The sequence below is a fragment of the Papaver somniferum genome, chromosome 2, assembly GCF_003573695.1.
Source record: "Papaver somniferum cultivar HN1 chromosome 2, ASM357369v1, whole genome shotgun sequence".
In the NCBI taxonomy this organism is placed as follows: domain Eukaryota; kingdom Viridiplantae; phylum Streptophyta; class Magnoliopsida; order Ranunculales; family Papaveraceae; genus Papaver; species Papaver somniferum.
The window spans coordinates 13,449,004-13,475,565 of NC_039359.1; the positions used below are offsets into that span (position 1 = coordinate 13,449,004).

Consider the following 26,562-nt stretch of genomic DNA (forward strand, 5'->3'; position numbering starts at 1 on the left):
AGCAATAGCATTAAAAAGATCTTTAGAAATAATGTTCCAACAGATTCGAAAGAAAGAACCTGTAAAACCATCAGGGCCAGGTGCAGAATCCGCTCCCAGATCAAAAACCGCTTCTTTAATTTCCTCCAAGGATGGAATAGCATCCATAAGAGTACTCTCATCTGCTGAGATGCTCTCGTGCTCATAATCGAACAAGCTCGGATCGATATTAACAGCTCCACCATTGAACTTTGCACGATAGTGATCAACAATGTAATCTTTTATTTCGTCCTGCAAAAACAAAGTAGAGTTAGTAGAAATCTTCAGTTCTGAAATTGTGTTTTGGCTCCTCCTCATTCTAATGGCATTGTGAAAAAAACGGGTGTTTTGATCACCATCCTCCAACCAACTAGTTCTCGACTTGTGCTTGAGCATAGTAGCTAGCTCAGAACGCACATCAGCAACACATTTCCTGGCATCAGCAACCTTCAAAAATTGGATCTCACAACTAACATTATGATCCAAAATATCATTCTCCTTATCAAGATTCAATTCCGCTTGCTTTAAGCGAAAACTAACATCCCCAAACACCGTTCTATTCCAAATCTTCAAAGCATCCTTCAATCTCTTCAACTTAGACGTAAAAACAAAAGGAGGCGCACCATCCAACCTAACATTCCAATTGTCCTTAACGAAATCCAAAAAAGAAGGATGAGAAAGCCACATCTTCTGAATTCTAAAAGGAGCCCTCTTCGGTCTTGGACTATCAAAATCAAAACCCAAAAGAGGGGAATGATCAGAGCAGATCCTAGGCATAGCTTTGCACCTCCAGTTAGCAAACTTATCATGCCAAGCACCATTGATAACTGCCCTATCATGCTTAGAAACAATTCTATGAACTCCACTCCGACAATTAGACCAAGTATATTTCTTCCCAATATCATCCGCTTCCACCAAACCATTGTCAGAGATCCAACTTCGAAACTCATTCATATAAATTTCTTTGATCGGCCTACCACCCTTCTTCTCATCTAGACGCAAAACACAATTGAAATCACCTAACACCAGCCACGGAATGGAAATATATACCAGCCCCAGCTGACGCCAAAGAGATCTCCTAACTACCGCATCAGACGAAGCATGAACAACCGTGATAAAATTACCAGAAAAATCCAAAGTGATAGCCTGTTTAGAAGAAGATAAAACAATCGGCCTTGCAAGAGAATTCCTCCAAAAGACCCAAATGTTACCTCTTTGACCATGCACCTCATTAGTGATAACATCTTCACAAAAATCAAGCAAATTAAGCTTCCTAATAAAACGAGTAGTGCAACGAACCTGAGGCTCCGCAATACAAATAACATCAGGATTGTGCAAGCGATAAAGCTCACCCAGCTTGTCCCTTGCACCTTCTTTAGCCAAACCCTGAGCATTCCAATAAAAGACACGCATTAATTAACTCTACTCTTTGAAGGGCTTGCCGAACCCTGTCTAGAAGACCTTCCACCTCGTGTTTGAACTTGACTGACAGCTACCACAGCAACTGCCTTCTTCTTAGGTGCTTTCGATTTTTTCTTCTTGTCATCTAACTCCTTATTCTCACGATCAACTAGTTCTTTATCAGCAAGGATCTCTAAATTTCTTGCATCCTCTTCAACTATGTTTGAGGCGATGGTAGCAACAACATCCTCAATCACTACATCAGCCTCAATAACCACCTTATCAATGTCCTCGGCCCCAGCTTCAAACCTATTAGAAAAAGTTAAGTTTTCTAAAGATTTAGCTGGTGTAGATCTTCTTGAAGTCTTAGTGGCTGCACTAAAACTAGCTTCCTCATGAGCATCCATAGCAATTGGAGTATTAACCGGAGAATGATGCAAATCCAAAACCTGCTTCCTCAAATTCTCTAGCTTTGTCCTAGCAATATCTTGTTGTATCTTGGCAGCTTCGGCATCAGCCTCACGTTGCCTAGTTGCTTCTTTCATGGCCTCATAATTCCTATAAGCTTCCAACTCTTGCATCTCCAAATCGATATCATCTTCCTTTGTTAAATTATCATGAACCATCTCCTCAAGTGATGCACCAACACTCCGTAAAACCAATTCCGCATCTTCATTGCGGACAGACTCCGCATCTTCTTTATGCAGCCCAGTAGTAGCTTCACCACCAGCGTTTGCTTCCTCTCCGCACTGCTCCGATATGCCACCATCCTCCATAAGCACAGACTGAACAGCACTCTCATGAGCCTCAACAGTTAGTGCTACAGCATTCTGCGGCAAAGCGGTAGCATCGGTAGGCACAGACAAAGCTGTAGCATCGGTAGGCACCTCCAATTCATTATCATCATCTTCTAAAGTAGCACCAGCACTATCACTATGTTCAGGAAAGATTGTACGTGTTCCAGTTGCCATCTCAAGAACTGATAGCTTCTTCTTCAACGCTATGGGCTCATCTCCATGCTTAGGTTGGTCCTTTTCCAAGAGGGGAGCATCAGACGGCACATTCTTCTTACCTTTAGGAATACGTTCTTTTTGCCAGAAATTCTTAAGATCATCCATATCAGCTTCAATTGCTTTTTTAATCTCAGGATCAGTTTCAACTTCAGCCTTGTCCTTCAAATCCTCATACTTTTTTGTTCTACAATCAGATTTTTTGTGGCCGATAGATTTACAATAGTCGCAAAAGCTTGGCCTGTTTAGGATTTCATATTCTTGAACAAAAATTTCATCATTCTCCTCACCATCAATCAAAATTCTTCCCAAAGGCTTGGAAAAATCTATGTCAATCAAAGCTGCAGCAAAGTAACCATATTCATGACGCAAAGTACGCGGATCAACTGATACCGGCTTACCAAGCCCTCTTGCCATCCTAAAAATCGTCTCTTCATCCCAAAACTCCATTGGCAAAGCCGTGAAACGAACCCAAACTGCAGCTCTAGTAATCTTATCTTTCCCAGGATCAAACATAGGCGTCCATGGGTAAATTTTAAGCTGTTGAATTCCGTTTGAAGATTTAATCTTCCACGGACCATCATAACTTACACGTTTACGATCATCCTCATTGTCTAGCTTAATAACAAAGTAACCCTTCTTCCATGGAATAAATTGGACCGAACCAGATAGCTTCCATTGATTCAATAACTCTCTTTTAACATCTTCAAACTTTAGGGTTTTGAAAAAAACCAAACGACCAACCAAACTAAATCTCCACACAGCCTTAATTCTTGCATGAGTATCGCGTGGTATCTTAATCAAAACATCATTATTAATTGTGGAACGAATTGGAGGATGGGAAAGAGTCTCAGCATCAATTCGTGACAAAACATGAGTTCTCCTCCTTAATATAGCTGCATAAGATCCTTCCATATTCACGCCATGATTCCTATCAGTTTGAGGATTCATAAACGCGCCATGAGCTCCATCTTCAATCTGAGAAGCGCCAAGAAGCTCCATATTCACGCCATGATTGCTATTCTCAATCCTAGACGCGTTATGATTGCCGGTCTCAATCAGACTCCTAAACGCGTTAGGATTTGATTCATCTTCGTGCTGCTTCCCAAATTCGGATGAGTTAGGGTTCATAGCATTAGTGTTTGATGAATTATTCCTAGGGATATAGATACTCTTTGATTTTGATTGATTCCATATCCTTTTGCCAAAAACTGGTGGATTGTTGTCTTGATTTTGCGCCATGAAAGCGCAAAATCAAAAGAAAACTAAAAAACGCAAAGAGAAAAGAGGGGAGAGAGAAAACCGGAGCTACACCACGTGAAACCCTAGAGTTTTCGCTTTTAATGGTTGGCCAAAACTAACTATTCATGATTAGGGTTGTTCATGGTCGGTTTTGGTTCGGTTTCTAGCCAAACCAAAACCGTCTAAAAATCTAAACCAAACCAATCCATTAACCATTGGTTTGGTTTCCAAATGGTTCCAGTTGGTTTCGGTTTGTCCCAGTGGTTTTTGGTTAACCAATAATTATGTCAAACCAAAAAAAAAAAAAAAAAAATCTACAGATAAAAAATCGTAGTTGCCGATAGTATTGGTTTACACAAATTTACAGAGAAAAAAATACAAAAAATATCAAGAATAGTTAAAGCTTACTCTAATTCTAGAGATCAAAAGAAGATATATAATATATCTTAATTTAGTTATTGACAAATAAAAAAGAAGGAAGGCGGGAAGAAAAAAGTCGAGTAGCAGCGGCTGTAGTTGGGGGTGGAGAAGGGAGGCGACTGAGAGAAGGAGAAAGAGAAAGAGGGAGAGTATCATAATGAAATATTAGTTTTAGGGTTTTTATTTATCCTCTAAATCAATGGATAGAATCTAATACTTGTAAATTAAAGGTAGAAACTAAGTTTAAAAATTAATCGGTTTTCTAATGATTTTTGGTTCGGTTTTAGAGGTCAAACCAAACCAAAACCAACACTATCGGTTTTCCACTTTCTACACCGTAACCAATCCATTAGTAAATGGTTCGGTTTGGTTTCTTCCTAATTGGTCTGGTTTGATCTGATTCCAGCGAAAAACCGAAACCATGTTCAGCCCTATTCATGACCCATTACACAGACTGACTGCATAAATGAAAAGTCATCGAAGCTGCCACAGGACCCGGTTTTATACCCCCATTTACATACACCACCACGTGGCAATTGGATCCACCGTTAATCACTTCCCACTCTACCCCACCAGGAAAAATTGGGGGCCTGTTTTAAGAAATTAGCCAATACTATTTTGACACATAAGCAGTGTAAAATGTTGGGTATAAAACCGGGGACCAGGAAGCATTTTCGAAAAGTCATGGCAGACAATGGGGATCAAACTAGCAGTCTGCTTAGATCTCAGTGTAAAATGCCCTTCAACTGTGTATTAGTCGGATGTTATCCACAGGTTATTGCCTGTAACGGCGTTTTTGGGGAATGCCAGAACTGTCTTTCCTCCCGTTATAACGTTACTGTCCAGTCTCTACCCTTTTGCTATATTCTCTATCAGTTGACTTTTACTATATAAATCTCACTTGCAACTGGTTGTTGTCTAATGAACATAGTAGTAACAATGAAGTTCTCGAACGTTTTCAGTGTGGTATTAGCTTTAATTCTATGTATCTCATCACCAAGATTGATCTCTGCTGCTGAAGAAGAAGGTGGTGCTAAAGCTGTCGAATATGTTTTGACTCTTGATCACACTAACTTTCATGACACCATCAAGAAACATGACTTCATTGTCCTTGAATTCTATGCTCCTTGGTAAGGTTTCTTCTTATTATCTAGTTACTTGAGTTCTGATGTGATTCTAATTATGTTTTCTTTACATCCATGACAGGTGTGGGCATTGCAAAAGTCTTGCTCCAGAGGTAACTTTCAAGTATAAGAAAACTTTAACGATCCATCTTTTTCAAGTTTTGACACTGATTTTCTCCTTGGTTGTATGTTATTGCAGTATGAGAAAGCTGCAGCTTTATTGAGCAGTCACGACCCTCCAATCGTTCTTGCAAAGATTGACGCCAACGAAGAATCAAACAAAGCACTAGCAACTGAATTTAATGTTGGTGGTTTCCCCACTCTTAAGATCGCAAGAAATGGAGGAAAGGATATAACTGACTACAAGGGTCCAAGAGTAGCAGATGGTATAGTTGAATACTTGAAGAAACAAGTTGGTCCAGCATCAGCTGCAATAAGTTGTGCAGAAGATGCTAGCAATCTAATCAGTGACAGCAAAGTGTTTGTGGTAAGATACTCTTCTCGCGCTCCTCTTTCATTTGGTGGATCCACATTACTAATGTTTTTTGCCTTTCTTTTTAAGGTTGGGGTGTTCCCAAAATTTTCCGGGGAGGAATTTGAGAACTTCATAACTCTAGCTGAGAAGTTGCGCTCCGACTATGATTTTGGTCACACATTAGATGCTAAGTTTCTTCCAAGAGGAGGTGATGTGAAAGTGCCAACAGTTAGATTTTTGAAGCCTTTTGACGAACTTTTCGTCGATTCGCAGGTACGATCTGTGGATCTTATTCATTGGCATTTTCCTTTCATGTGCTTGATTTACTGCTTCTTTTCTTGTGAAGTTAATTTTGCGGTTATTCTTGTAGGATTTTAATGTGGATGCATTGGAGAAGTTCCTTGGTGAAGCCGATGTGCCTCTCGTTACTCAATTCGACAGTGACCCTAAAAACCAGCCATATGTTAGCAAATTCTTTAACAACCCCAATGCCAAGGTACGTTACCTTTTTTTTAAATGAGTGCTAATCTGATAACATTCTTGTCATTGACGTTATATAATTGGTGCTGGAAATGGACAGGTTATGTTGTTCCTCAACTTCACTGGTGCACTTTCTGATGCTATCAAATCAAAATTCCAAGAGGTTGCCAAGAACCAAAAAGGGAAGGGGTTAAGCTTTCTAATGGGTGATCTTGAAACCAGTACACGTGCTCTCCAGGTTAGTTAAAAATCTTGGTCATTCCACTTGTCATATATGTTGATTTACCAATCACTAAGTGTGTGTGTTAACTTGTGGACTGTATGTGTTTTCTTGAACGGGCAGTATTTTGGCCTGAAAGCAGACCAGGTACCTCTCATCATCGTACAAAATACCAATAAGGAGAAGTATCTAAAAGAACACTTGGAGGCAGATCAAATTGAACCTTGGATTAAGGAATACCTGGTGATTGTTTTTCTTCATCCTTTATTTCCTGCATTTGGTGTTTAATATGTGGTTACATCCATTTGTAACTTTTCTGATTTGACAAGCAGAACGGCAATGTGAAGCCATTCAGAAAGTCAGAGCCTATCCCAAAGGTTAACGATGAACCAGTCAAGGTGGTTGTTGGAGACAATGTCGAAGATGTTTTCTTCAATTCTGGAAAGAATGGTGCGTGCTTACGAATATTTGTATCACTCTAATTTCTTAAGCACTCAAATCAACAATGGACATCTAATACAGTGTTAATAATTCATAGCACTCAAATTTCTTATGTATCAAGTGTTTTTTTTAAGCATTCATAGTATGTTAATGTTTTCTGTTTTCCAGTTCTGCTCAAGTTCTATGCACCTTGGTGTGGACATTGCAAAACATTGGCTCCGATCCTGGAGGAAGTTGCCGTATCATTCCAAAGTGATCCCGATATTATTATCGCTAAGCTCGTAAGTTCTTTCTAGACCTGTTCACTGGTACTAAACACATATCAGTCGTTATAATTAAAGCATTTCTCTAAATGTAGTGTTCCCTGACTTATGCTTACTAGTAAAAGATATTCGCATTACATTGAAATTGTAATTCCTTGAAACAAATTTGTAAATGGTTTGCTAACAATCTTGTTCTCTTACCATTTGCTCCATAGGATGCCACTACCAATGACTTCCCTGCCGATAAATTCGAGGTTAAAGGTTACCCGACTTTGTACTTTAAATCATCATCTGGCATCGCAGTGCAGTATGATGGGGGCAGAACAAAGGAGGATATCATCGACTTTATTGAGAAGAATAAGGAAACAACTGTCAAGACAGATGAGGCTACCGAGCCTGTGGAGCTTGACGCCGTTAAAGATGAACTGTGATCAGAGGTGTGTGTACCATCTTAATGTACTGCTAAACCAGAATACATGTTTTTTATACTGTTAGGGGCGCTGCTGTGCCCAGGCGCAATAATGATGATTTATCTAGTGAAAAAAATTTGCTCCCGCTTTGCTCGAGCATTTTTGATCTGCTAGCATCACAACGCCAAGGCGCAACAGATAGATACATGTCCATACTTTTTGTCACTTTCGGCTAGTTTTGGTACTACAGAGCATCTGAAGCTTCCGCTGACCTTGTATCTCTTTTTACTTTCTTTGCAGGTAGAGGTAGTGGCTTGCTGTAAGTTAGAGAAGAGAATCCAATAGAAAGACGCATCCGCTAGTCCGATTACAATGGCTAATGTGGGGTATTTGTTCAACTACCGGTAGTAGAAAGCTTAGGCGCACCAAATTTTTCTCAAGCAAATCTCTAATTATTGTTGTTTCTGAATAAATGAAGAGATTGTTTTACGCTTGTAATGTTAGTTCTTAGATTAGACTAGTAGTTTTACTTCTATTACAGCAAAAGTACCTTTCTTTTTTGTCTGAGCTATAAATATAAGTCATCTCTTGCTTGCTTGGTTCTTTTCTTGCTTAAATCTTATGGCATCTCTTTAAATTACACAAAGAATCAGTTAGTCAATGCGGAGTAGATGAATTATGAAAAATCGGCATTGAGAGCTAGCAACAAATACCTTTCAAATCATCTCATGTATACTTGAGCTGATCTTTGTAGGAGGTTAGTAGGTGTCCACTGAGGGACACTGTTAACGGAGAAGCAATAAGTTCACGCGGCATAACGAACTACATCAGACTTCCCTCTTCTCGTAGTCGAGCTGTCAGTGACTCACAGAAGCAACTGCTTAATAATACCTGTAAAATTCAAGAAAATTTGGTTCGTAGTTTGCTATTGTCGAAATTTTAGATTCGTGTAATGCCAGGAGTATCCAAATGACTTCAGCACTAGTGATAATCCTCATCTTTCCTACTGGATGGCAACGAGTTTGTAGGGTCCTTATCATATGAAAGTAGTATGCTCGCACCAGCGCCTGTAGCTCAGTGGATAGAGCGTCTGTTTCCTAAGCAGAAAGTCGTAGGTTCGACCCCTACCTGGCGCGGCACACTTTTTTGCCTAAGATTCTCAAACTCAAGTCTCAATAAGAAAAAATCCATCTGTCCTAAACCTTTTCATAACTATGTACCGTTATCAAACTTTTTTTTTTGTAGTCAAGAGTTTGCAAAGAAAAAACACTAGTTTTCAAGGAAAAGCTGAGGATGACCCAGCGCGAGACGATAATAGCTGAACAAACACTATGAATTATACATTTTTCTTTCTCAAAATACTTGTGTTCTAAAGAATGCCGCACCAATACATAAATGAGGTGCTTCAAATAGGTCTCCGGCAGAATGGATAACCTTTTTTCTTCTACATTTACAAGCTCCCGTACTAACTACTAAATGGGCATAACTGACACCCAAACCATAATGACAAAAAAACATCACAGCAAGCAACTCACTTCCTCCCCATCCCACCCGCCCACCCAAAAAAAAGAAGAGAAAAAATGATGATGGTATCAAGCAGTGCCGAGGACAAGTAGATGGAAAGGAGGTCCACGACAAAAGACAGGTTCATCAGAAGAAGTTTTAGCGCGGGCTCTGAGGATGTCATTCGGATCATCAATCACAGCAGCAGCCAGCAATGTGTACTCACCAGGTACAAGGAAATACATCGAAAAAGAATGCTTGATTTCTTCAAGAGGCGGAACTTCCACACTGATCCCACTCAAAACTCCTACAAGAGTATCAGGATAAATGAATTAATAATAATTGTTGGTTGGCAAATGTAAAAACAGAAATCCATAATTGGAAGGAATTAACAAACATAAGAGCAATATTCCCAGTGTAACTCAGGACATTCAAAATCCATAATTCAAAAGAATATGTGGGGAATTCCCAGTGTACAAAGACAATCAGGATGTTCAGTTCGCGTGTACCCAAGATCAAATAGTATGAAAACAAGGATGTTATTATCGCAAAATCAAAGGAGAGGATAGGTGTGATATTCAAGAAAATTGGACACGTGTTAGAAAACATACCGGCCCAAAGGACAGTAGCTTTGTCACCTTCAATACAATTCTCCCCAGCTACATCTCTACAAGTAACACTTAGGTTCATCTTAATCGATTCCCTTGTGTTGTTACGAACAAGAATCTCCATGGGAGTCATGCCGTGAGCTAATATAGAGCCTCTGCAGCCTTTCGAGTTAAGTTCAAGGGTGGGTTCTTTTGGGGAACCCAAATGATCGGAAGGTACAGTCTCATTTTTATTCAGCCTGAATCCAAATGTTAACGGGTCTGGTAGCAGTATATCCATGACAGATGTTTGCAGAGCTGCTTGTATTGCTTCCTTGATATTCAATTCCCCCGAACTGTTTCGCCCAGATTGCCATTTGACTTTTATTCTAGAAATCAAATTCTTGATAGAAGCATTTAGTTCAGCCTTCATATTCTTCTCCGAAAAACTTGAATTTCTGCTACCAATTGTTTCGTCTATGTTTGAAGAATCCTTCAAGAAAAAGGATCCATCAAGAACAGGAAGTTTAAAATGCTCCAATGGAATCAATACTCTTGCAGAATAATCCCTGTCAATTCTAGTTTTGGGGTAACCAAAGTCAGCAACATCATGCTCGACAGAAGTCGAGCTATCCTCTTTACTTGGATTTTCCACTTGCACAGATACGCTTATTTCGAATACAACATCAGTTGGATTGGACAGCTCCAGTTCAAGAAGGCGTAGACCCCAACTGCCCCTATAGGGGTCAATCTTTACCAAGCTATCAGTCGTATTTCCAGGAAAAGCGTGTTCTTCAATCAAACTTTCCTCCACATAAGCTGGTTTTGGAAGCGTTTCACTTACATGAGCAGGAATTTCCATTGAAAGCAAACGCGCCTTTACAGAAGACAGGCCCTGCAAAACACAAATGTGCAAAGGCACGACTAAACGTCTACCAGGGGGGACAGCAGACCCATCCGCTGAGGCTTCCCCAGGAAGAGCAAGTGGCCCTGGCAAGAAAAGCAGAATGATGTTAAACATTGGAAACAACCTTTTGATTGGCCCAGCAAACGCTATTGACCCTGGCAAGAGAAACAGATACAGGTGGAAAGTGAACCTGCATAATGAATTACCAACATGGGACTGCTTCCATTCCTTGGCACCCTGCTTCCGTAGGTATTTTTGCCAGCAGCATAATCAGGATCTCCCATGCTAAGTTGCCAGGCTTTTATAGTAACAGGTATTGTCACTTCCTCACCTGGTTTTATTGGAAGAGCTGATTTCATAATGTCGTATTCAACAGAAATAACAGCATCTTGATTTTTGCCTGAGAGTGATATGTGTGCTTGTTCAACAGGAACTGTTCCTGCATTTGCTAATCTAATCCACACATCACGAATTTCACCCTCATACAAGATCGCTGCACCATCGCCTCCAACCACATGAGACACAAGCAGAGGTAAAGGAGGTATCACAGAAATATTCGGAATTGATACGTTTCTTAAAGTCGGGGAGCCACAGCAATGGAAAGGATCAGAAAGCACAAGCCCTTGTGCTGCTCCAAGGAGCAAGTTATCAACATCCCTGAAAAGATGTTCTGTAATAACACCAAAACAGTGGATAATGCAGCCAGGAATCGCCACTGAGCCTGCTGCAGTTGGAATCCCTGATAAAGTGATCACCTTTGCTGAATTGGGTGGAAGACTCACACTTATGGGAAAAGCATCAAAATTTCCAGAGTGGACAGAAAGATAAAGGCTGTCGACGATCAAATCAAAACCACAAGGATTCGCCAACTCAACCAACACTTGAATAGGTTCCCCTATTATCCAAACCACATCCTGCTTGCTGCTATCTATCGGCTCTCCTTTGCTAAATGGTGTGTAAATGAAAGGTCCAGAAGGAGCAGAACCCAGCCACCATTCTTCTTTACCCTGATTGCGCTTTACTAAATCCATTTGGGAAGGATGGAGAGGAAACGAATGTAACCTTGAAGCGATGAAAAACAAAAATTAATATTACCAATTTCTATAACTAACATCGAAGTGATCATTCATATTCTTCACTTTACAACATAAATATGTATAGCATTTGCATGAAGAGTTGCTCATATATCTTTCATATGCAAGAGAAGGGAAGAAAAATAACAAGAAGTAAGAGACGAAATATTTCTATTCCCTGGAAAGAAACCAACTTAATTAACCAACTCCACGAGCAAAGTAGAAGAACCATCTATAATACAGCGAAGAGGTGAAGTTGACCAGCATACCCAGATGGAGACTATCTAAAGCCTGGTTTTGGTAAGGATTTTCTGCTCACCAGGTAGATCATCATCCTCGCCTAACATCCCATCGTTCTAAATTTCTAACGCCAACGAGAACCTCCCAAATTTGCTTAAACTTCAAATTGAATTCCCTTGAACAACAAGGTTCTGATGAGGCTAAAAGTCTTGGGACGATCTCATTTGCAACACACACTCACAGAAGTAGTTCAGTCAACTACTGATGGAGCTCTTATCCGAAGCCTCACAGTTTTCTTAAAAGTGGTTGTTTACAGCATCAGCTGCTGCGTTCAAATTTCACCCATTGCTTAATCCCTCTTTTAAACTCTCCAAATGTTTCCTAGTCTTTTGTGTGTGTTTTATTATAGATCTAATTTATTTATTTTTAATAGCCTGCATCTCTAAGACTTAATGAAAATCATCTTACCGAACTAAGAAATTATTGAAGTTCCCATGTTTACCAAAAGGTGAATAACTATACCTAGCAAGTTATCTTGACTTGAAAGAAATCAGAAGAATGTATCACCCAGATCGTTAAATCCTATTTATGTTTGTTTGATCGAGCGAAAGGCGGTCTACATTAGAAGAGGTTAGCCATCACTTTATCTTATGACAAGACAAGATGGTAAGGGCATAACATTAAGATGCCGCCTAGGCTCATTGGAGCTCCATTACAATATCTTTATGCTATAAATCTCATTCGAGCTCCATCACTAGATCTGCGATTACATTATATAGGCAACGATGGTCTCAATGATAAGAATTTTGGGTTTTAAGCTCTTTAGCCTAGACAGTTGGTGAATATATATGAAAAAAACTAAACACCAATTGCAGATATATCATTCTCTGTATGAAAAATGAACACATGAACTTGTATTGTTTTCTGGAGTAATAAAATAAGGTGACAGAAGATACCTTATGAAAGGTAGGGCAGGATCTGCACAGCGAGTTCCTGATGGTAGCCTCTCTGCAGAATTTGCAAGGGCACTAGCTAGGCCACTCTGCCCAGCAGGCGTAATGAGAGGGTAATAAGACCTAAGCAAACGAGCTGCCGCACTCCATGCAGCTAAAGGATCTCCAGCACGTATAGAAGAAAGTAGTATTTCTTTCAGTACAACCATCTGCAGGGTGCTCCATTGTGATTCAAACAGCGAGACTACAGACTGCGGATGCACTTTTCCATTGCCAATAGGATTCAACCTAATTTCCTTCCAATAAGAAGACAGAAGTGAACATAATTAAACTACTGTACCCATGAAATCCAAAAACAAAAAAAAAACAGAGAAAAGGAGAGGGCCACGAAAAACATGCTTGTTTGGCGCTTTTGCTATCTACCCTTTTAACAGATGTGAAGTTCAAAATAAAGCGATCTACAATAAGAATATGGTGGGCATTATCAGTAACACCAATAATAGGCTACAGGCTGACCCTTAACCCTCGACTTCTGGCCAGAGTAGATTGACCCTTTAGCCATTCAGGTTAGTCTAATAAGGGATGAACTCTTAATGGTATCACGGTGTAGGGGCACTATGGCAGTGGATACAATACGTGAGATAAGTTTCTTCTTCTATTGTTTTCTTCTTTGGAAATTTCTTTATCAAAACAGGCACTCTAAGAAAAAGAAAGGGTAGACCTCAAGGTGTGGGCAAAAGGAGCAGAACGAAAATAAATAGATTTATGAACGACTTTAGGCATAATTTTATCCATCTTTCCATATCAAAATTGGAAAAGAGAACATGTGGGACAAGAAGGAAAGGTTAACATGAACTCACATTAGATAGAGAAGGTGACTTCGAGCTATTTGCTCTGCTTTCGACACGGTACGCTTTTGTCGTAATTGCCAACACTTGCATGGCACTGATAGCAGCTAAGCAATCATCTTGTTGAAAATACAACTGAGCAACCTGCCTTGAGAAGAATGCAGCTTTGCGCTGATAACCAAGTGTCCCAAACAAACGAGCTATTTCAACATACAATATTAGACGATCACTGGAATCAATCAAGGAATTTGCACCATCTGCAGCAGTCATTAACAGCTCTACCACCTCCTTAGCTAGCTCAGGTCTGTCAAAAATCAAATAGCGATAATCAACAATAATCTAGCTAACAAAATAGAATGGTATGGATATCGTGCTTCGAAAGTATCACAAACTCTTTTGGTCAACATATATGGTAAGAAAAGTCGTAGCATCAATATGTAGAAATAAGACAAAACAAAGAAAATCATACAATGTTACCTGCAAAGAAATCTGGCCAATTTAAGAGTTGCCTCTAGTTCAAAGCTCAGGGTCGAAACTCTGCAAACAAATAGCCAGCGATTTCCTGGTATTAGAATTGAAGGGGTACATGACGCAAACAATATCAATGCAGAATTGAAAAAAAGACTTCAAATCCCTACATTCTCCTTAAGGCAGTATAAAACATTATCAATTGTACAGACATATCTTAGCGAGCATGAAGGTAAATTTTATCATCACCATCATAGCCATTGGTGCCACAATGAACTGTTTTGTTTGGATATACAGCTTATGTCAGGAGACTTAGGCCGAGGACAAAGATGCCAACCTTTTCATGAACTGATCATGGTATAACCGCAAAGAATATATTTATTCATATGTTGCATATAGAGGATTCACTTGTTCTTTAGGGTTTGAACACTATATGTGTACTCTGTAGCATTGTTGCAAGGTGGCTATGCTCATAGGTAAAGAAGAACACAAAATCAGTTAGTAAATAAAAGAGGGTTTGAATCAATGAAGACAGGGGGAACAGGGGAAGTGATATCACAGTGAAAATCTAGTAACTACACTAATGAAATATACTTATTTTGAAGTTTGAACTATAAAATCACAGAACCTTTTATTATTTGCTTAATCATAAAATTTATTAAAAGCCAAGTATAACTATTATAGAATCAATTTTTCAACAATAAACTGAAGAAGAAATAAATAGACAAGCCAACAACCAACTGAAGAAGAAATAAATAGTAAAAACAAATCTCTAACACGCCCCTGAAGATAGTAAAGAAACTAAAATTTTATCTAACAAATCTGAATCAAGTAGTATCAGGCATTTACACTTTATGCAATAAATCTGGTCTGGCACCATAGTCAATGTATATCACTCTATCTAAGAAAGAACCCTTCTTTACTAAAGTGTCAACTGAGAAATTAATTTGTCTATAACAATGGCTAAATAGCCTAAATGTAATACAAGAAAGACACTTAGAGATTCAAACCCATTTCGCCGTTACCACCCATGGTAACTTACCACTCAGAAAAGCAGTAACTGCGCAGAGTATATCAGCACAAACATTTTTCTTTGTTAAATTGAGCATTCTAAAACAACTATTAAGAAGTAGTAAAAACATATGATCATATTAAGCCTATTTCGCCATTCCACCCATGGTAATTTACCAGACAGAAAAGCAGTAATAACTGCTTTAGAAGCAGAGTATATTGGAACAAATATCTTATTTTGTTAAATTGACCATTGTAAAACAACTATAAGAAAGTATTGAAAACGTAAGAAAGATCGTATTAAGGACAATATCTACTAATAAAAAAGGCTACTTCGTGTACATGTAACACTGAAAAACATAAGATCATTGACCTGCCAAGTTACTCGCGAGGGCAATAAAATGAATGCCGCAGAATGTATGTTAGTATCTACAAGTTTTTTGTTGTTTTTTGGGTGGAAATCGTTAGTTTTCACTCCTCGTAAGAATTATGGAAGTCTCCACAGCATTTTAACCATGTCGATTAATAAGAATTTGCTATTGTTTAAAGGAAAAACATCTGCGTTAACAGAATAGCATCCCCATCAAACTTCAATATTAAGAGGCATATCGGATGTTGCGTGTTACTTTAAAATTTTACAAGTGTAACCTATTTGAGGATGTTTCTCTTGACACAAAATTTGCTTAGCAGACCCTCAATGTCGGAACCAAGTAGTCATAATTAAAAGCAGTAACAATTTTGACAAATCAAAGCAGCTAACTACAACCAAACAAAAATTAAAAGTCAATCCATACCTTTGAGCGTTGTCTTGCATAAATGACTTTCTATAATGCACGATGACCGTGTTATAGCGATATTTCACCTCCTCCTCCAAAACCGGATCTTTTTGACCCATTCGATCCATCTGATAGTATTCAGAATAAATGTGGGAGATGGAAATTAATTAAAAGAAAAATGATCCGCTTCGAAAACTTAATGGATAACTCAAACAAAATAAAGTAAAATTTGGAGCAGATGGGTGTGCAAGGGGAAAAAGTATCAGAAATGGATAGAGGAACACGACCTCTGAGCTTCATAACAAGGAATTGGCTAGTTGGTAGCCGATGCGGCAAAGATGTTTAACATTATAATTCAGGAGCGGGTGCAGGGCTTTTCGCTTACTAATTATGTTTGTTTGACATGTCACTCAATGCTCTCAAAAACCATGTTGGTTTGTTTAAATATGGACAAGCATGGCACTGTTACAAAGAAGTGAAGCCATTCTGAAGTATCTAGTGAAAAACGGGTCCAACCATCAGATTCTCAGGTTAGAAGTAAACCTAACACATAACACTATGTTCTAGACTGGTACTTCACCCGGACCGGATGGTTAAAACCAATCAACTGTAGTCTTTACAGAGACAATAAGATTCTTTTACATATGTACCACAAGAACAGGTAATACTTTATAAGAGGATTACTATTATCAACCATGTTCTACAGATGCACAATACACTACTTTTTTAGAAGATAATAACCATACCAGTAAAGCGCACACACTTCCTTCCAAAGCCCCAGCATACCAGAAGAAATCCCCCGTTAACCTTGCAAGTTCTATTGCTGTGGAATAGTGTGCATTAGCATCAACTGGTGACCCTGCCAATAAACAATAGTCTCCTATGGTCTTCTGAGCCCTTCCCAGCCTTCGTTTCTTAGCCTTGATTACCTGCAGTTTTACCAATTTAGATTGATCTATTTGCAGTGCTGAATCACATCTCATTACAGGTGTCAAGGCTCAGTTCCAAAAGAGTAAGAAATATAGTCAAATTTATAGGAGACCTAAAATATAGACCTCCTCTGAGCTGAGACTGGCTTGAGAGTCTAAAGGTGTCTTTAAAATCGTTCCAGCCGATTCTGCTTGAAGAACCCATTTTTCAAATTCCATTAACAATGAGGCCGCAATGTCTTGTACCATCGTATTCAAGTGGAATTCTTGAGTTCGCTGATCAGAAGGAGGGAACAAGACCAAATTGTTACCCCTTTTGCTCCCATTCTCTAACTGTAGCAAGAGAAAATAAGAACCAAATAAATAACAGATGAAAATGGAAAATTGGCTAGGCGCTCGTTTAAGGTGAATAAGTTAGCTGAAAGATCGATGAACAGATTAGAAGCACCTCCTGGAGCGAGATTAGTAAATTATGAACATAGACAAATGTAAAGTTCAAATATCATTATCTCTGCGGAGACCCAGTTACTAGGTAGGCAAAAAACGTAAATGGAATACAAATGTAAGAAAAATAGCGATGCATGTGTACAGCTTGACTGAGATCGAATTAGGAACTTTCATAAATTTATTTTTGCACATGATTTACTAACGGTATTAATAACTACTCCACATAAATTCCCACAGTTAACCAAAAAATAATTTTCTCACTCATCTTATGGTTATACCAGGAAATTTAAGCATCATTTTAAGATGTAGGTGGGTTAATTAACACCTAACTTCTTCAGATTTGATAGATCTAGGGAGTGGGAAAAAACACAGAATGCCTGCTAGGATTTAGGTCCCGAAGAATAACTATTTTTACTTCATTCTACTTGCAGGGAATACAAAATATGTCAGGGTTCTTATGCTAAATCAGTAGGATAACCAAATTTTGCAGTCAAGACCAGACATAGGGACTGCGTCTAGGCAGGTGCTTGTATGCACTAGCATAATAACATATAATCCTAAGCTAATCTCTTGCACAAATATACAACAGATCAACATGTAATGAACAAATTCTTAAGCATATTAGTAATAACTGTACTAATATGGCAACAACTCGAACCATCATAAATTAGTTGATTTCACTATTACTACAGTTCCAAAATGCAATCCAAAAAATCCTACCTGAGAATCGCCCGGGAAAAACGCAAAGCACCGCTCAACCAGCGCAGAAGTATAACCTTTACAAGTAGCTGAGAACTGCTCAGAGACAAGATTAAGATCTGGAGATGACGGGCAATGACATAGACCAATAACAGCTAAGATCTTACGATTAGACTGGAAATCCTCCCATGGTGACCCAACAACACCACCAGCAGCACCACCAATCACGAATTTGAATCTGAGACTTCCATTGTCCCAAGGTTGGTGTGAGAAAGGACTTTTCTGGTGTTCTGTGTAGAAAGAGCTGATGGCTGAGAGTTCCACTTTGCTATGCCGGAATAACATGGAAATATACTCTCTTAGCTCTGCCTGTGGGATCTTTCCGATTGGTACTACAGCGATTCTTATCATACATCCGCTTTCTATACTCACGTCTGGCTCCATCACGTCCGATCTTGACCTAAAATTCCCAAAATCTGAGCTTGATTAGATGAACTTGGGAATAAAAATAAGAATGTGAGTGAGGAAATTGAAGAAATGGGAAGTTTGAGATCACATACCTAACTGTGGAATATCAAATGAAAAGGGGGATTTTTTGTGTGTGTTTTTCTTGTTTGCTATTTCTCTGCCCGTCTCTCTACTCTAGTAGTCTTTAGATCGCGCCATTGACAATGGAGTCTGATTAAACAACCCAATATTATTGCTAACTCAGCCCAACTATGTTAGTCAACTGATGTTTAAACTTTCTAATTTAGGACGTGCCAGACCGATCGGTTCTGAAAACCCGACCTGAGCGTCGATTTGAAAAATTATTCGTCTCGGTCAAACGGTTCAATTCCGGTTCACTGGGTCGTGTATATATGGGGAACAAAATGGTTTAGTCGAAAAACGCGTCAAAAAATACGAATTAGTCCATCTCAGACTTAAGAGGACCGGACTAAATTATCTAGAGTCCAACACTTATGGGATTAATCGTTAATTTCTATATATAAGCTTAAGAATCTGTAATTATGTAAGCATGTCAAAAATATATATATATATATATACTAAGAGAAAATTTTCATTAAGAGTCTAATGTATAAGCTTAAGTAATTATGTATAAGCATGACAAAAAAAAAACTAAGAAAAAATTTTCATTAAGAGTCTAAATATTATAGTGGAGGATTAGAGTTCAAAATATTATAGACTACATTCTTTCAGGCATGCTTATCCAACATGTTTGTTGGCTTATTACACTCTACACTCTCTACCAACATGCCTACATTGCCAACCACTAACACAACTTAAATAAAATACGATATCCTGAATAATAATGTGGTTCCGCCGATACAAACTAGAGCAGTCACCGTTTATTGCTGAAACTACATTCTGTGAATCGGTTTCTATTATGATATGTTGTAGTTGAAGGGATACGCCCATTGAACACCTTCCAAAATAACATGACACTCTGCTTCTTCAGCATTTAGATCGCCATATATGTGGATGCATCTTGAATGTCGATGAACACCTGCAAAATCATGAATTAGTAAGCCAATTCCACTTTGCCTTAAATTTAATTTAAAGGAGGTGTCACGGTTTATAGTAATTGAAAAAGCGGGGGTCTAACAACCACACCCAATATTTCGTTCACGCAATCTGTATGGACTAACTCCAATATAATTCCAAGAGAATCAACTAGACAGTCAGACTCAATCAAGGAAAATATATCCAAGAGTTAATCTCAATTTCTCAAATCGATCTGCAATCGAACAGATAGAAATCTGTGAGCTGGGTCAATATGAGAAATAACTTGGATGGTACCAAAGACCAATATCCAAGCGTCAACCAATTTCAATCAACAACCAAAGGGTGGATTTACCAATTGATTTAACTACCCACAACCTGTGATATTTCAGTTACATAGAAAATATAATGCGGAAAAAAAAAACACAAACACCAGAAGTTTTGTTAACGAGGAAACCACAAATGCAGAAAAAACCTGGGACATAGTCCATATTGGAACACAACACTATATTAAGCCGCTACAGACTCTAGCCTACTACAAGTTAACTTTGAATTGGAATGTAGTTGAGCCCTAACCAATCTCACACTGATTAAGGTACAGTCGCGTTCCTTACGTCTCTGAATCCCAGCAGGACTCTACGCAGTTAATTTCCTTAGCTGATCTCACCCACAACTAAGAGTTGCTACGACCCAAAGTCGAAGACTTGATAAACAAATCTGTCTAACACAGAAAAGTCTATTAGAATAGATAAATCTGTCTCCCACAGAAATACCTACGAAGTTTTTGTTTCTTCTTTTGATAAATCAAGGTGAACATGAACCAATTGATAATCCGATCTTACATTCCCGGATAACAGCCTAGAAATATCAATCACCTCACAATAACTTAACTATACGGTAGTAGAACAAGTTATTGTGGAATCACAAAGAATGAGACGAAAAGCTTTGTGACTACTTTTTATATCTTACCTATGGGAGATAAATTTCGAGCAACTCTTAGAGAAGATATTTCTCAATACGATAGAACAAAGTAAGATTAGAACACGCAAGTACAAAGAAAATAGTTGGGTCTGGCTTCAGAATCCCAATGAAGTATTTGAGTCGTTAGCCTCTAATGGTTTTAGGAAAAACCTAAGTTAAATGAGAATCGACTCTAGTCGCAACTAGTATCACACATGAGGTGTGGGTATTAGGTTTCCCAATTATTATAGTTTTCCCTTGTATACTCTTCAAATCAGGATTTCATAACTTTCGAACAAAGCAATCAATATTCACCGTTAGATGAAACCTGATTCAAGATTCAAGCTAATATATTTCCACCGTTAGATGGTCATTAGCTTGTTACACACAAATGAAATATACCTTCATTTATATATGGGTAATCATACCTAAACGTGTATATTTAGTTGGCTCAATAACAATTAACTGAAGTTAGCCATATGAACACTTTTCTCTTAACCTTGTTCATCTTAACACTTCTAGATCAATTGATAACCAAATGAATCTAATTGTGTTACTCATAGAGTTGATCAATTGTTTATATTCTCATAGAAGTATACAAGACATGATTGAAGCAAAAATGGATTGATTCAAAAGAATCAGTTCATGAACATTTTAGCCACTGTTTGCAAAGAATGCATTCCTTAATTTATAAATGTATTTGTTCATGAGTATGAAATCATACTTAACTGATTTAAAAACTTGAACCGCTTAAGTTTGCAAACGGGTACGTGAACTTAAGTTCCGGACATTGGTCACAAGCTGACAGTTTGCAAACGGGTACGCAAACTTTAGCTCCGGACCGTTTCAGTTGAAATCGTTTGTGAACGGGTACACAAACTTGGTTCTCGAACTTCAATAGTTAAATCAGTTTGCGAACGGGTATGCAAACTTCCGGTCCTGAATTCCTTCAAAACAGTTCGTACACTAAGTATACAAACCGTAATGTATCCAGACATGAGTTTTAGCTATTAACTCCCATTTCAATCATTGAAACATTGTTAGAAGACGGCAATAGTTGTCTCACACAAACTATTAGATTATAAGCAATTTTTAAGTGATCGAATGATCAATATGAAACATTCCGAGCCTACATCAAATAACTATCTCACACAAATCATATAAGATGTTACCAGGTGATTTTCACATGATCATCTTTTGACTTTCGTCAAGAATAATGATGAACGTGGTTAAAGCAAAAATCTTTCCAACACATGTTTCGAGAAAGATATATAAGCGAGTTAAACTCAGCTCGAAATATCAAAAGTGTATAATGTAAAGTCTATATATCTATACGACTTTTGTCTCAATAGGAGATAGAATAGAATAGACTTCTGAGTGATAGATGAGTTCAAGTCTTCACATACCTTTTGTTAATGAAGTTCCTACAGGTCCCCATAGTGAAGTCTAAAGCTCAACTACACATTCTATCCTAATCCGAGACATAGCTATAAGTAGACTAGAAATCAAGACTTATAGTTTTGACAACTAAACTTGACAAACAAGCTTGAGATAGCAACGCTTGCGAGTTCGACCGAGCAGTGCTCTAACAATAATTTAAGGAAAAGATGGTGGTTTCCATTTCTGTTGTTTATTAACATAAATTTTTTTATTCCTTAGAAACATGTGACTTTTACTCTGAATAACAGAGTTGTTCAGGTTTTGAATTCTTCTTATTGTGGAGATTGGGTTTGGTTTTATCTTATCAAACACACATCTACTACACCTTTCCTTCCGTATTTCCCACACTGCACATGCCATATTTATCAACCAATCTTCACCAAACAGCTGATTAGTGGAGGTATGTTGAAACCAACTTCTTATCCAGTCACCAGTATCTGTGTGTATCATCATAGATCTATTGCTCCTTGGAACTGCAGTAAGTACTTCTCTAGTGAAGCTACAACTCACTAGAATGTGATCATTAGAGTCTTCATATTGACCATGCATTGCACAAGTAGAACTAGTATATATCACCAATTTGTCGCATAGGTCGCTCACTTCTAGGGACGTTATCTGTCAGGCATTTCAACATGAAATGTTTTATTCTTGCAGGTATCTTGAGACTCCATAATTTCTTCGACATTTTTGTGTCTTCAAGTGAAGTATCTTGAGTGTTGTATTTTAATTGTATTATCTCATTGTATATTGGCTTGACAGTGAAGCTCTCATTGTTTGTCAAAGTTCATACAAGTTTGTCTTCAACTTTTCTTGGGATTCTTGTGTTTAAGATTTTCATTGACACATCAATGTGAAAGAGACTATAAATTAAAGATGTTTTCCAAGTCTTCTGCACTTCATCTGTTAGGTCGTAAACCAACCAATCAGCATTGTATTCATCATCCAAATCATTCAAAGGTGTTGGAGGGTCAGGAAGGCCTATAACCCATTTGTCGTCTCATACTTGCCCAGCTGCCAGAAACTAAATCTCTTAATAAATTCTATATTCTTATATAGACTTTTTCATGACCAGGTTGCATTTGTTTTTTCAGCAGCATGAAGAAGATAATAGTTGGGGAAATATTTGGCTTTTAGGTCCTTATCCCTTAGATGAGACGAACTGTTGCATAGTCTCCATGTATTGTTGGCTAGTAGAGCATTATTAAAGATACCGATGTCTCTATATCTGAGACCACCAAATTTCTTTTCCTTGTTAAGATTACTCTAAGATATAGTGCATATACCGTTTCCTTCATATTTTCCCCAACAATACTATTTTTCCACCTTGTTAATTTCTTCAATGGTTTTTTCTGGCAGTTTGAAAGTGCCCATTTGGTGTAGAGGCATAGAATTAAGAACAAACCTGACCATTATAGATATACCTGACTGATTTATAAACTTACCCCTCCATCTAGTTAATATTTTCTTCGTATTTTCAGCAATCTTATAGAAGGAAACAGACTTTTCCCTGCTAAGAAATAAGGGAATTCCGAAGTAAGTTTCATACATATTAATCTTCTTAACTCTCAATATCCAAGTTAACAATCTGCAATGTATGCCATGAAAGTTTTTAGAGAAGTAGACTGCTGATTTTTGGAAATTTATTTGCCGCCCCGAGCTATTGCTGAACTCATTGATCACATCCAACAAGTTGTTCACATTATGAATGTTTGCTCTCGTAAAGAGAAAATAATCGTCTGCAAACAAGAGATGTGATATTGGTGGTGCACCCCTTGAAGTCTTTATACCCCGTATCCTCTTGTTGGATTCAGCACTAGATAGAGCTCTAACGAATACTTTCATAGTGAGTAAGAAAAGATACGGCGACAAGGGATCGCCTTGCCGAAGACCTCTTGCAGGTTTGATGGAGCTGCAAGAAGACCCATTTAACTGAATGTGTATCTCATATTGCTGATAAATTCTTGAATTAGTGAACAAAAATAATCATTGAAACCCAACTGAAGCATTACTTTCTTGAGGTAAACCTACTCTACTCTAGCGAACGCTTTCGACATATCGAGCTTCAGAGACATATAGCCCTTCTTACCTTTATTTTTCTACAAATAATAAATAATTTCTTGTGCTAAGATAGTATTATCATATATATGTCTACCAGTAACAACTGCAGATTGCATTGGAGATATAATTCTATCAATAAAAGTTTTCATTCTTGTAGATAAGATCTTGGATATGATCTTGTATGTTGTATTACAATAAGCTATGGGCATGTAATCTGAAGGAGGCTAATGAAGCTTTATCTTATGTACCAGAGTGAAGTTTGTCTTATTTAGGCTCTTAAGCAGCTTACCACTATGATTGCAAGAATCCTCATGGAAAGCAATCTAGTCCTGGTGCTTTCCAAGGTTTCATAAATTTCAATGCACTCAATATCTCTTCGACTTCGGGGATTCTTGTGAAAGTTATATTATCTTGATGGGTAATACATGGATAAAGAAGACTTGGAAGATCATCGCTGACAGTAGGATCTGTATAAATACTTGTACTCAGGAAATGAATATTTAGAATTTGTTCCAATTCACCTCAAGTTCTACGCCAAAACCTCATTAGTATCCTTTAACGACTCAATCTTGTTTTCACTTCTTTTGAAATTAGCATTCATGTGGAAATGTTTTGTGTTGTTGTTGACTTCCAATTGATACGACTCGCCTAACTTTTGTCTCCAGAACTGAGCTTCTTTGATATGCTACTCATCCACTTGTTTCTCAAGAGCCTGAATGCTAGAAGTATTTTTATCTCCGTTGTTTGAGACTTGCGGATATGCTATGTTTTGATGCAAGGTCTTTAGACTATACTGAATGTTACCAAATGCACTTTTATTCCATTGTGAGGTGAATTTTCTGTCTAGATGAAGCCTACCCTAAAGTCTATAAGCGTTAGATCCCCTTATATAATTACTCCAAGCATCAACTATTTGATCTTTGCATGAGTCATCCCTGAGATAACATTCAAAAAATTTACAAGATCTATTGCTTGGATTGTTGTTGTATGAAGTCAATTGAAGAAGAATCGGGCAGTGATCATATCCGATTTGAGGAAGATGCAGAAGATGTGAGTTTGGGAATTGGATCATCCATTGGGTGCTGAATAAAGCTCTGTCAAGTCTCAATTTTGCTCAACTTGTTCCATGTTTGTTACTTGTCCACTTAAATTGGTTTCCATGGAATCCAAGATCATTAAGTCCTTCATCATCAATTAGCTGAATAATACCAGAAGATAAAGATGAGCCAACTTTATTACTATTTCCTTCTTTAAGGTCTACAATAATATTGAGGTCTCCTAAAATTACCCATGGCAAGTTAAGATTTTTCCTTCCCAATTTATGGATATAGTTCCATTGTGCTTGCTTAAGTTGAGGATATGGTGTACCATACATACATGTAAGTAACCATCCAGAATTAACTGGATCACTAGTGACAAGACAATGAATCATATGTTGTTATCAGATACATCAATTTCTAAGCTAAATCCATCCTTCCAAATAAGAAAGAGACCACAGCTCGGCCTATGAATAAAATTTAAAAACTATTAGGATACTTAAGGGGTCTCACATATTGAAGGATTTTATCAGAATTGATTTTTGTTTCAGAGACAAAAATAATGTCAAGGTTATGAAATATACTCAGGTCCTTAATATGATTCCTAATAGAGCTATTGGCAACCCGTTACAGTTCCAATACATAATCTTCATGTTTAAGCAGATTAAATCAATTATCTTAATAATACTAGAATGCAAACAAGTATAGTATGAGATAACCAACAGATACAGGTGATGATTTTTACGACAATATAGCAAAATCAATTTATGGTTAATTGTATAAGCGAAGTTGGTGAAGACATGATCTTGATCAATTAATCCATTATCAGCAGCCCGGTGATTAAATTCCTGCTCATATGTGGATTGCTTATCTGTGATTTTTGCAGAGATATTTTGAATCTCTCAGAGATTTTTGCGAACAGCTCAAAAATCTCTCTGTGATTTTTGCAGAGAGATTTTGAATCTCTCAGAGATTTTTGCAGACATCTCAAAAATCCCTCTGTGATTTTTGCAGAGAGATTTGAATCTCTCTGAGATTTTTGCGGACGGCTCAAAAATCTCTCTGAAGATTTTCGTAACGGATCCATATCTCTTTACGGTCAGTTGGACTCGGCCGATCTCCCTCTCTCCATGGCCGGTCACACATGTCATGTGAAAAACATATTATTGTTTATAGGTCCCTTTGTTAAGCATGCGGCGCTCAAAAGAGCCTATCCACATTTTTGGATAACCGTGTATAATTCAGGCTCAATTTACTAGCCGTGAGTATTTGAGAGACTGAGAAATAGGCTTTGAGCGCTAAGTAAGGTGTGCGTCTCTCAAAAAAAGCTCTCTGTGATTTTTGCAGAGAGATTTTGAATCTCTCAGAGATTTTTGCGGAGAGATTTTGAATCTCTCAGAGATTTTTGCAGACAGCTCAAAAATCCCTCTGTGATTTTGCAGAGAGATTTGAATCTCTCTGATATTTTTGCAGACGGCTCAAAAATCCCTGTGTGATTTTTGCATAGAGATTTTAATCTCTCTGAGATTTTTGCGGACGGCTCAAAAATCCCTCAGAGATTTTTATGGACATCGCAAAAATCCCTATGTGATTTTTTGCAGAGAAATTTGAATCTCTCT

General features: G+C 37.9%; 2 protein-coding genes and 1 non-coding gene across 4 annotated transcripts; 2 read left to right on the plus strand and 1 right to left on the minus strand.

Moving 5' to 3' along the window:
• Positions 1 to 4,882: 4,882 nt before the first annotated feature.
• LOC113346941 (protein disulfide-isomerase-like) lies at positions 4,883 to 8,116 on the plus strand. Its single transcript, XM_026590493.1, has 11 exons — positions 4,883 to 5,221; positions 5,298 to 5,328; positions 5,415 to 5,702; positions 5,778 to 5,963; positions 6,061 to 6,186; positions 6,271 to 6,408; positions 6,514 to 6,633; positions 6,723 to 6,840; positions 7,000 to 7,112; positions 7,310 to 7,531; positions 7,805 to 8,116. The coding sequence occupies exons 1-10, from the start codon at positions 5,013 to 5,015 to the stop codon at positions 7,523 to 7,525; spliced, it is 1,545 nt and encodes a 514-aa protein (XP_026446278.1). The 5' UTR covers positions 4,883 to 5,012; the 3' UTR covers positions 7,526 to 7,531; positions 7,805 to 8,116.
• Positions 8,117 to 8,567: 451 nt separating this feature from the next.
• On the plus strand, positions 8,568 to 8,640 carry TRNAR-CCU. Its single transcript has one exon. It is a non-coding gene; the product is annotated as a tRNA-Arg (tRNA).
• Positions 8,641 to 8,819: 179 nt separating this feature from the next.
• On the minus strand, positions 8,820 to 18,640 carry LOC113346942 (trafficking protein particle complex II-specific subunit 120 homolog). Of its 2 annotated transcripts, XM_026590494.1 has the most exons (11): positions 18,506 to 18,640; positions 17,967 to 18,405; positions 16,926 to 17,132; positions 16,617 to 16,799; positions 15,889 to 15,998; positions 14,093 to 14,152; positions 13,628 to 13,919; positions 12,771 to 13,063; positions 10,692 to 11,563; positions 9,619 to 10,584; positions 9,097 to 9,314 (listed from the first exon to the last, which is right to left on the minus strand). In XM_026590494.1, exons 2-11 carry the CDS (start codon positions 18,387 to 18,389, stop codon positions 9,097 to 9,099), a joined length of 3,624 nt encoding a protein of 1,207 aa, XP_026446279.1. In that variant the 5' UTR covers positions 18,390 to 18,405; positions 18,506 to 18,640. The 2 variants fall into 2 exon arrangements, with proteins under 2 accessions (XP_026446280.1, XP_026446279.1); XM_026590495.1 differs by lacking the exon at positions 18,506 to 18,640 and having other exon boundaries at positions 8,820 to 9,314; positions 17,967 to 18,389.
• Between the last annotated feature and the right edge of the window lie 7,922 nt (positions 18,641 to 26,562).

What these genes read in the sequence shown, in the direction of transcription:
- LOC113346941 (XM_026590493.1), top strand. Translation starts at nt 5,013, where the DNA reads ATGAACATAGTAGTAACAATGAAGTTCTCGAACGTTTTCAGTGTGGTA. An exon ending in CTTGAATTCTATGCTCCTTG is followed by an intron (nt 5,222 to 5,297) that starts GTAAGGTTTCTT and finishes CATCCATGACAG; the next exon opens with GTGTGGGCATTGCAAAAGTC. An exon ending in CTTCAATTCTGGAAAGAATG is followed by an intron (nt 6,841 to 6,999) that starts GTGCGTGCTTAC and finishes TCTGTTTTCCAG; the next exon opens with TTCTGCTCAAGTTCTATGCA.
- LOC113346942 (XM_026590495.1), bottom strand. Translation starts at nt 18,389, where the DNA reads ATGGAGCCAGACGTGAGTATAGAAAGCGGATGTATGATAAGAATCGCT. An exon ending in ATGCAAGACAACGCTCAAAG is followed by an intron (nt 14,153 to 15,888) that starts GTATGGATTGAC and finishes ATTTGTTTGCAG; the next exon opens with AGTTTCGACCCTGAGCTTTG. An exon ending in GTTGGTAATTCATTATGCAG is followed by an intron (nt 10,585 to 10,691) that starts GTTCACTTTCCA and finishes TTTTCTTGCCAG; the next exon opens with GGCCACTTGCTCTTCCTGGG.